Below are 11,232 nucleotides of genomic sequence, written 5' to 3'. Positions count from 1 at the left end.
TCTCTCTCTCTCTCTCTCTCTCTCTCTCTCTCTCAAAAAAAAATTGACTTTCCTAAATGGAATAGAATATTTCAAATGTTTTAACCTACTCTTAGAAGGAGAATTCTGTGGTGAGGAAGAACATATTTTAAAGGGGCCTGAGTAAACTCCCAAGAATATAAAATTGTTTTATGGTATTTAAAGTTATGTCACTGTCATAATCCTTTTATGATGTGGTAATCAGTAATAAAACAGTGCTGTGAGCACCAATTAAGGAACATCAAATCAATGGGTATGCAGCTTGCACGCTGATTTGAACAGTTGCTGATTGGAATAAATGGATTTAATATGTACTTATTTGCAGACGGTAGCTTTTCTGTCATCCTAGGAGAACTGGTACATGAATAATCTAAGAATGATACTTACTTACAACTTTAATGAGATACTAATGTGAATCATTTTTTAAAGTCCCCGTTATAAAGTATTATGAAACACACAATGCTAAATAAAAATCTGTCCTCCACTCCAAGGATTTGGCGATAATAGCCATAGTGAAGAATATGTCCATATTTTATTATGTACTCATCTGATTGAATTATCGCTTTCTGAAGATGGGCCCCCAAGATTTTATTGTTGTAATTAAACTGAGAAATATTTCCAACATTTTAGATTCTGTGTTATTTGCCTATGTTTACACTATGCCCAAGAGTCAATTCAGCAGCCCATTGAAAATACTGTACTATTTAATATGCGTCAACCAAGCACATTGGCGACAGCAGAAACAATGTGAATAGTTCATAAACATACACTCAGCAAGTATGTATACACAGCAAAACCATTTTTATTTTCCCTTGTGAGTCGCTTAATGTATATATAACCAACTTGGTTTGCCTTTGTTTCTTCTCTGGGTTTACGAGAACCAGTTTGACATTGAGAGGAAAGCAAACTCAGAATTAATCTTATTCCGTGTAGACCTTCAAATATCCCAATCTCTCCCCAAAGCAGGCACATATACCCCTTTGACCTCATTTTTAAATGAGCAGCCTTTGAAACTACTACTCAGCAGTTATTTCTTATACAACATTTATACATCAACTGAACTGCTTCCCTTCTTTGTTGTTTTTTTAAACTCATTTATGTTGGCTTTTCCTGGTTTTATCCCTAGTTCGACTTTCTTGCCCACTGGGTTTCTGAACTTTAGATTTTTACAACACATTACCGTGGTTTTTATAAGACTTCCTTTAGTTTGCTTAAGGTACTCTTATCTGAGACTGCACCAACAGTTTAGTATTTCAAATTAGTTTGCATTTTAATCTCACTTCCAGGTTTCTCCCTTACTTCATCAATGCTAAACTAAGGATTTCCACCTTTTTCATCTCATTTTTTTTCATTCAAATAAATTCCCTGACCAATCAAAACATAGATACAGCTTCGAATCTGCCTTTCACCCAGGCACAGTTCTGCTGCTTCTGAGTTGTCAGTGTTTCTCATTTATGAAGAACATGGACTTTGGTGTCCCATTACCTGGTTGGAATTTTTCATGCCACTTGTCAGCATTGTGATCTTGGGACAGTTATTTAATTTCCTTTGCCTCAATTTCTTCATTAGTGAATGGGGAAGATAATAACAGTACCTATTAGTCAAAAGGCGGGTAAAATTCAGCAGCTAATTGGTATTAAATACTGAGCACAGTCTTCACACACAGTGACAGTCAGTAAATGGAGTTGTTAATACTACTGTGTATGGTTAGAATAGGTGGATTAGGGTTTGGGGAGAGGAACAGATGAGTGAAGGAGGGGGGAATGGAATAGAATAGTTTATAAGGGAAGGATTTTGTGAATGAGGTATTGCCTACTTTTGCTTCTTTCTCAGAAGGTAGGCTTTTTTAAAGAATTTCTTCAAAAACTGCAAACGCATGTAGGACATACTAAGTACATAATAATAAGTGCACTTAGGCACTTTATATGATAGACTTTAAGATTCTACTAATGAGGCTGGAGGTGTGGCTCAGTGGTAGAGTCCATGCCTAGCATACATGAGGCCCTGGGTTCTATTCTCCAGCACCAGCACCACCAAAAAAAAAAAAAAAACACTCTCCTATGAATCAGGCAGTGGAAAAGCAGTGATTAGCATTGTGGAGCTTTCCAGAAAGGAGGATTTACATGTTAAGTCACTGAAGTCTGTAAGGTTCATTAAAGCCGTGTATTTTCATGGCATCTCTTAGTTGAAATGAATTGATCGCAGCTAGTTTTCCATTCATCTCTTTTACATGGACCCTGATGCACATATTCTGAGACTTCATTCACAAGAATTATTCAGGGGGAAAAAGAAAGACTATGGTAACAGATGAAATGGAGAGAGGAAGGCTGTCCATAATTTTGATGGATAACCAGATAAGGCAACAGCATGCCAGTAGAATTTCCAAAACGGTGTTGTTGCTCCTGACTCCTCATGTGAGCATTGAAATGGACCAGGAATTCATTCCATCTAGGAGCCAGCACTTTCCTAAAGGGCCTCCAAGCCCAGGCCCAATCCTAAGCCATGTAGACAAAAGAAAAGCATTCTTTGTGTTCACCTCCACCCATTTCCCTCAAAACAAAAGGAAGGCCTTCAAAGGAGAAAGCAATTTTTCTTAGAAGTACTTGGAGGAGGAGCAGGTGTAAAGGATATGGGACCAAGCCTTTGCTTTGCCAATATTGAAAGCTTAGGGACTAATTATATAACAGAAATATTTTTGAAGAGCCAAATCTTTCCTCCACACCCCAGATTTTCCTGTCTTTACCCACCTGTCCCACAAAGTAGACCACAACCCTCCAGTGCATAGCTGAAACCAGAGCAGTTGTTTTATTTGCATGTGTCCCAGGGCTGACTGTGTATCTCAATGTGTGTTGAGAGAGACAATGAAGGCCAGGAATTGGAGACAACCTTTGAGACACTCACCTGCGTAAAGGCATTTAAAGTAGACCTACCATGCATTTTCCCAAGGAAGCCACGTAGAAGACATCTGAAAGATGCATTACCCCATGACCTTGGACAAATTAGTGTTAGGTCAGCAGTGATTTTCTTTTTTAATTCTCGTCAAGTTTTATTTCCTTTTAGCTTCTGAAAAGCAATATCCCAGCAACTCAACATAATAAAAGCAAGCATCTCACAGGTACCAGGAATATAATTGAAACACAAAGATGACGTTGGAAAAAAAAATGCTTTCAGCAATATTCACCAAAGTCTCAAAGATAATGGGAGGGCTTAAAGTTACAGACATTAGGAATGCCAACCAGGACAACTTTTGATGAATGTTTGCTGTTTTGAGTGTTAGAATTAGAAACTCTGTCATCACAAACATTACAGGAAACAAAGGTCCTGCAGGTTATATATTCTGGACCGTACTCTCAACAAAAGTGGTGATAGTAATATTTCACTAAATAATAATAGTAGCAATTCATGAGGCAGTAACAGAAAAGCTGAGTATTAAGTAGGGTTTTCATAATTCACAAAAATTTGGCCCTTAAGATGTAAGTCATCAAGTGACATGAAAGTCAAGAACATTGTCAGGGTTGCTCTGGAACTAGAAAACATCAAATGTAACATCAAAATAAATGCTTTGAATTTAGGTTTAGGTAATGCCTCTGAATAGGTTATTATTATTCTCATTGTTTTATTTGTTCTTTTTATTGATATATGACAGTAGAGTATATTTTGACATATTTATATGAATATGGAATACATCTTATTCTAATTAGGATGCCAGTTTTGTGGTTGTACATGATATGGAGATTCACTGTGTACGTAGGATTCACTACGGACATACGTATGTATATAGGAAAGTTATGTCAGAATCATTACACTGTCTTTCCTGTTCTAGTTCCCCTTCCCTTCCCTTCATTTCCCTTATCTAATGTACCGAACTTCTGTTCTTCCCATTTCCAATCGACTTGTTGTGTGTTAGCATCCATATAGTAGAGAGAATGTTCAACCTTTGGATTTTTGTGATTGGCCTATGTCACTTAGCATAATAGTCTCCATTTGCTGGCAAAAGTCATAAAATCATTCTTTTTTATGGATGAGTAATATTCCATTGTGAAAATATACCTTATTTTCTTTATTCATTCATCTGTTGAAGGGCACCTACGTTGGTTCCATAGCTTGGTTGCTATAGACACTGATGTGGCTGTGTCAGTGTAGTATACTGATTTTAAGTCCTTTGGGTATGTACTAAGGTATGGGAGACCAGCAATGATTGTATGCACTTCTGAGCCCCTTTCACCAGTTTTTTTCTACTGGAAAAAGAAAAAAAAATTATTTCTAAATCTCCAAGAGAAGGTATCATGATATAGTGGTAAGGGCAAGCTCTGGAGCCAGACAACCCAGATTACTAGCTTGTGACCTTGCACAAATTATGTAACCTTGCCTCTTCTCCTTTTCCTCATCTGCGTTTACTTTCTCAGTTGCATTTGCATCACAGGATTGTGGTGAAGATTAAATGAGAGAACAATATAAAGTGCTCAGACCAGCTGGATGGGGTGGTGCATGTTTGTAATCCTAGGGACTCAGGAGACTGAGGCAGGAGGATCTTAAGTTAGAGGCCAGCCTCAGCAACTTAGTGAGACCCTGTCTCAAAAATTAAAAAAAAAAAATAGGGGACTGGGGTGTACCTCAGTGGTAAAGTACCTCTGGGTTTAATTTCCAGCACCAAATTAAAATGAAACACAGAGTAGTATCTGGCACAAAGTAAGCTTTTATTATTATCTTCAGGGAGCAAGGCAGGGATCAGAGTACTTCACGTATGTCCCAGGATCATTCTGAACCTGGTTTGAAAGAACCTGGTTAGAAAGAGGTGTAGCTAAGAATTACTAATACTTCACCAAGGTGTTCATAAACTATAAGTTTTATCAGACCAGAGCTCATAGAAAAGCTGAAATCCTCTGCATCATTTGTATTTGTGAGTATGTGTACATTTACAGGGGTGGGGAGGAATCCAAAACTTTTGTCAGTTTTCTCAGATATGAGACCCAAAAAGATTAAGAATCACCACCTTCCAGGAAATAAGGTAATGGATCTTCTTAAAAGATAATTAAAATGCAAAGGAAAGTATGTTATGAATATAATATTTAACCTGAAAATAATTTTTAAGGGCTTCATATTATGTATTTAGCATCCATTTTTATAAGCTTTACTCTATAAAGTTTTAAAACTCCATAGATCTAACAGGTGTGACTTTTTCTCAGTGTCAAAGTATTCTCATTAGTTTTCAAAGCAGTTTTCCTGCAACTTAATGTGCATTTCAGCAATTGTTAGGTATATTAACTTTTAAATATATGGTATTATTTTTATGGTTATTGTTCATAATGGCTTCTTACAATATGCCTGCAGTTTTCTGATTATTTCCTGTAGTGGCTTCTATAATGATGTTTTTATTGTTGCAATTATTACTTTTAATAATTATGTAACCTCATACATTGACATCTCCTTGTAACTTCTTCATTATTTAAAACTAGGATTTTATGGTATTATCAGAAATTTTATTCTTCAAAACCAAAATACAGGTTGTTGTTTTCCCTTTTTTCCTCTTAAAGCTATAACAATGATTTTCTATGATATAAATGAAAATGATAAATCTTGGTATGTTTTTCTCAGCACAGATATTTTTTGTGTGATTGGTTTGTAGCTTTTTGTGAAATCTATGTTAAATATTTTTAGTATTTAAAATGTCTTGCTAATTTCAACTTGCTGTAATTTTATTTTTCAATTTACTTTTTGACTTGCTGTAAATTTCAATGTATTTTCTAATTTCAGCTCCTCTTTGGTATTCTTCTGACCCAATGACACACTTACCTTTACCTATAAATCCATCCATTGTTTTGCAAAATTGATTCCATTTGCTAAAATACCGAGATGATAGCAAGATAGGCTTATTAGAAATAACTCAGTCTTCCCTTACACTACTAATCCAGATCAGAATTAAATTGTGTTCTTTATTTTAGTTGCATTATCTGAAGTGGTCCTGATATAAAAGCAAAAAATGTACTCCCTATCTATGATCAGTGTTACCACATTTTATAAACCAAGGATTTTTATTAACTAAGACACTACCCTGTCTGGATCAAAAACTCCAGAATTTTTAATGTCGCTTTATGTTCAGGTCATTAAATGAACTATTATAGGGCTCTACTGGATTATGTAATATCTAGAAGGAATTATTAAGAAATTATATGAATGGTGTTATACGATACTACATTTTTATCTTAATGTCTGAAACATTAATTATTTTTACCAAGTTATCATTGCAGAGTAGCACCTAACAGTATTTCTTCCTTCCCCTTAATTTCCCTTGTAATATATTGCCAATTAGTCATAAACATGCTTCTTTTTAAAGGTAATTCAGAAGCCTCTAATGGAATCCTGTGGCAAAGGGAAGAACACTTTTATACACACTGTACAGATGTTTCAAAGCCATTTATGGTTTTGTTTACGCACATGACACAACGACCAGACCTGAGTGTCTCATCTAACAGTTATAGTTTAAATCATTCTGTTAAGAGTTCTGCTACCACTTGCATATGTCAGTAAATGAAAAATAATCAACATAAGCATCTTTGAAAAGCAATTTTAGATCATTAAAAATGTATGAATCTTGACAAAGCAAGAAGATTTGAGGCTTATTAAGAATATATTAGGTCTCTACAGTGAGTGAAGGAAGAGAGGCATTTATGTCCCTATCAAGAGAAAAGGTATAGCCTGAATGTAACCTAAGGAAAGACCAACAGACAGGGCAGGCATGTACACAGTGGAAGACTCAGTCTTAATCCTGACTGTTGGTACAAAACTTCTAAGAGAAACAGACTGCTTCAGGATGATTCCTGAAAAGAAACAGAGTCTTAGAACTCCCCGTTTCCTAATGGACTCCGTATGTGATACTTCCTGTCAGTCTGGCTTGCTGCCAAGGGCTACTCTAGAATCATTTTCTATAGAACTTATATGTACCTTGCAAACAGAAGGTAAATATATTACGTGTGCTCAAGGATTCTTAATTTTTATCTTTTTTCTTATTTATTAACTATTAAAGTTTGATTATTCATTGATCTCATAGTTGTAAATTTCCAAAACTCAAAAGAACTGATTCCATTTGTTTCTACTTAGCTCTAATATTGAACGAGGTCCAAGCGGAGCAAAGAAGGGTAGTGTTAGTTTACCTGGATAATCTTCTCAAAAGTGCTGAGTGTTTCCTGGAATCATGACTACATTTACTAAAATGTGAATATATTGCATTTTTAGAAGATATGAAAAGCCTCTCTGTCGTGTGATGTGAGTCTTGTGTCAGCTGCAGCGACTCGATTTGCATGTAAATTCTGAAAATTTCCTTGTCCCATGTGACACTTCTGAAATGTCTGTCTGTTCTTTTTTCCTTTTTAATTTCCCAAGCTCACTATTTGGATAAGATAGTTAAAGGTACTGTATACTTGCTCTTTGTTGACATATCTACATATATTTCTATATATAACCATGTATCCGATTGTACTAGGTATGACCAAAGACTGTTTTCCATGCATATTCTTGTAAATTATAAATCAGGCTTACTTTACGTGAAATGCCTTGAATTTGAAGTATTGAGACTTAACTGTCTGTGTCTCATTTTTATAATTTTGGGTTATCACAGATTTCATTCCTTTGTAAAAGCATTAGTTTTTCACTAGAACCCCCAACTGAAGATTACAGTACATTTGCTGTTTTTTGTTTATTTTGTTTTATTTTATTTCACTTTAAGATCTTCATCGTTGGCAATTCAGCTGATGGGCTTTAAATTCTAAATTAAAGAATCATAAATACTCTTATCACAGAATAAGAAATTGTCAATCTAAAGAAGATTCTGGTTAATGTATGTTGAGAGAAATCTCATTAATCCTCATATGGAAACTTCTTTGGCTTCCGTGTTTCAAAATATATGTGATATCATAATTTATGTTTTGTTATTTTTTAAGACTACAAAATATTGTGCATTCTCTTAAATCAAAACGAGTCACACTATTCAGCAGAAAACAGCAGATCCTCATGTCTTCAGTTATTGTAGAAATAGGCGGAGAATTTTTTTTACAGAAGAGAAAATTCCCTTCCCCTTTCTCCTCAAATTACCTATTTTCTATTCCTTGTTTGTGCGTTCCATTAGAATATGAAAATATTCATGGCAATATCCAGGCTTTCATATAATAATTCTCGTGTGCATGCAGTCAGCTGCTGCACCTCTTTGTCAGCGGGGCAATTAAATCTTTCTTTTTTGCTAAAAACAAAACTGAAAATACATCCATGAGGAAATTTACCTTTTACGTATTGAATAATCCATAAATACAGATAGTAATTGTCTGAAAGAAAAGACGCAGCAAAATGAATCTCATCCTGACCTGATGGTATCCATAAGTAAAATTTCGTTATGCTCTACCACGAGAGACTTGTCAAAATATTCTTCTCTCTGTTAGCTCTGATATTAAGAGACAGAACGTCTCTTTGAGATATTTCCTTCTCAAGTTCCACAGTGAAGGAGGGGAAACCAATACATGAGGAATTCTTTTAACACAGACTCAAAATAAACACCTTTAAACAGATTGTTCCCTTAAATTTTGTCACCCAAACAAGAGGAGCATTCTAATGATAAGAGGCCATATAAAAACCCCAACTGCTATAGCAAGTATTTGTATTAATATATCTATTATACCAAATTGTAAATAACTCTGTCCAAAGTGATCCGATTCATAGCCAGCTCTTCTTAGGCTTTGAGAGCATTTATATCCTTGCTTCTGTCAGTGTCATGTCACTCATAAATAAGAACTTCAGAATCTACCTAAGTGTCATCCTCATAAACTGATCATGTTGGCTGCATGCCAGATATCATCAGTAGGAAGTGGCAACAATTGTTTTTTTTTTTTTAAATGTCATGTTAGACTGAAACAATTATAGATTCTGGATATATTAAATTATTTTAATTGTTTCCCAAATTTTCCCTCCTTGCCCATAAAAGCAGACAAGATAGGATATAAAGGTAAAAGCATAAAAGCCTTAGGGAGATTGTCACAAAATATCACTCTTCGCTATCTGTCTTGAAGCACGTCACTACCGTGTTTTTGTTCAGTCTATCAATGTTTTATTGTGGTCCTTATGGTATTTCATTTTGTCCGTCCTAAGTAATCAAATATGCACAGCTATTACATTTAGTTGAAAATCCTGTCGGTCCTGTCCCATCCGTATGCAGCCTGAGTCCTAATGTTTGTTAGAATAGATGCTAAGCTGCTTCACTATTTCCTGGGCTTTGCTTATTCTGTGAAAAGGAATGTACTCTGGGCATAAAGTATAGTCATTAATACTGGCCTATACTTTGTGCAATTATTTAGTGCACTGTAATTTCACATGAATATTCGGCAACTCCAAGGCCAGATAAAATTAATGTTTTCTTTTTAACATCATTCATAAACTCATACCCACTTTCATGCTATTGAATCTAGGGGGAAGTTTTTAAAGCAACAAGGTGCTTTAAGAAGTCCTGTCCTAAGAAGTAACCAGTAATGTTTACAACAGATTAAAAATCTAGATGAGGGATTCTGAAATTATTTTCTTGAGATGCTTTTTACACACCATACAATATATACCTTGTTGCTTTGCTAATGGGAAAAAAAATTAAGTTAATTTTGTCTGGCCTGCAGCTATTTAGTGGATGCTTGCATATATTTCTGTCCTGCACAGGTAAGTGGTGTCTCAAGGGTCAGGCCAATCAAAGATGCCACTTGGATAAGAATTAGATTCCTTAGATAATGTTGCTGTTTCTATCCATGTGCAATTACAGTATTTGTGCTGTTTATAAAGGCCTGTTCCCAGTAAGTGTCCCGTATCTGTTTATTTTAGGTGCAAAATCTTTCAATACTCAAATCACTGGTGTTTTCCTTCTTTGTCTCAACAGAGGGTTGTCCTGGCCTGTGCAACAGCAATGGGAGATGTACACTGGACCAAAACGGCTGGCATTGTGTTTGCCAGCCAGGATGGAGAGGAGCAGGCTGTGATGTAGCCATGGAGACTCTCTGCACAGATAGCAAGGACAATGAAGGAGGTAAGAAATGCTGAGCATGAAAACAAGTGTGTGCCAGAGCACCGGTTCATAAGTTACAGTGAGTCCATAGATATCTGTTGCCAAAAAAGAAAAAAAAATCTGATCCCCATAGATTAGATTGATTGAAAAAATGTATGAGTGCTGATGGAATGATTTTGCTCTCTAATTTTCCTGAAACAAATGCAAGATGATTATCGTTCAGGAGAAAGGCAAGGTAACCAAGCTACTGTATAATGTCCATTGTTTTCTGTTCCTTTTTCTGATCCCCAGGTGACTATCCTCCTCAACTCTAGTATTTAGGGCTCTGTGAGTTGGGAGTTCTAAAGCAGTATTTTAATAACTAAACATTCCAAACGATGCAAGGCATTTCCCAAGCCCTCCTGAAAATCATAGATGGAAAGAATAAAACAGTTACAGGGAACAGTCCCCTCGGAGCTGCACTGCAATGGCTTTTTATCTTTAACTTTATGTCCTGTTAAAAAGAGTGTGCTATTCCATCCAATTTGAGCCCCGGGCTAAAAATAATTATCCTCCCCTTTAAGTACATCCCCCCATGCAATTGTATTTTAATTTCAGAAACTAGAGAAGGACAATTGGTGGTGAAATAGTTAGTTGTCCTAATAGCTGTTCAGTTTCAACATACCTTAGTTGCTCTCTGGGCCTCTGTGGTCACCTACTCTGTGGCTTGGGGTGTGTTTCCCTCCTCTCCTCTACTCGCCTGGCTCCTTTGGAAGGCCCGCATGGACAAGAGTGTTGGCTATAGAGAGCAAGTTTTAGAAGTAGACAGATCTTCCCTCTACCATGTGGTGATTATGTGACCTTAGACAAGATTCATAATCCCTTTTAACCTCAATTGCATCATCTACAAAATAGGAATAAGAGAATTTTTGAAAGGGTTAAGAAAATGTTTGCAAAGAACATGGCATACTGTTGGACATGTAGCATGCTGTAAGATGCCACCATTATTATTTAGTTTCCCTTTTGCTCTCAAACTGCTCATCTCGATGAACCTGAATCTATAGAAGGTTGTTAGAGAAGATTGAACTGCCTTTTCCCATCTACGTGTCGGGTGGGCTTAACTGCTGCTCTCTAGAGACACAGTGACCAGAACCAAAACCTGTCTCAACTGTTGTGTGAGTTGGGACCCACCCAACTCACACCCCACC

The 11,232-nt window shown here is 36.1% G+C and overlaps 1 protein-coding gene across 5 annotated transcripts in view; it reads left to right on the top strand.

Moving 5' to 3' along the window:
- The window catches only part of Tenm3 (teneurin transmembrane protein 3), a 2,471,519-nt gene that overhangs the window by 2,379,077 nt on the left and 81,210 nt on the right, over positions 1–11,232 (top strand). For 2 of the 5 annotated variants that reach the window (XM_048791932.1, XM_048791930.1), the window contains exons 21-23: positions 7,399–7,425; positions 8,987–9,007; positions 9,920–10,066. In XM_048791932.1, the coding sequence (XP_048647889.1) occupies positions 7,399–7,425; positions 8,987–9,007; positions 9,920–10,066 (195 nt within the window). The remainder of the gene's footprint in view (positions 1–7,398; positions 7,426–8,986; positions 9,008–9,919; positions 10,067–11,232) is intronic. The other 3 variants (XM_015486189.2, XM_048791933.1, XM_048791931.1) reach the window with 2 other exon arrangements.

This window comes from Marmota marmota, unplaced genomic scaffold (genome assembly GCF_001458135.2).
Source record: "Marmota marmota marmota unplaced genomic scaffold, marMar, whole genome shotgun sequence".
Lineage (NCBI taxonomy): Eukaryota > Metazoa > Chordata > Mammalia > Rodentia > Sciuridae > Marmota > Marmota marmota.
Note: the sequence above shows the minus strand (reverse complement) of the source record. Positions and strands in the feature narration are given on the sequence as shown.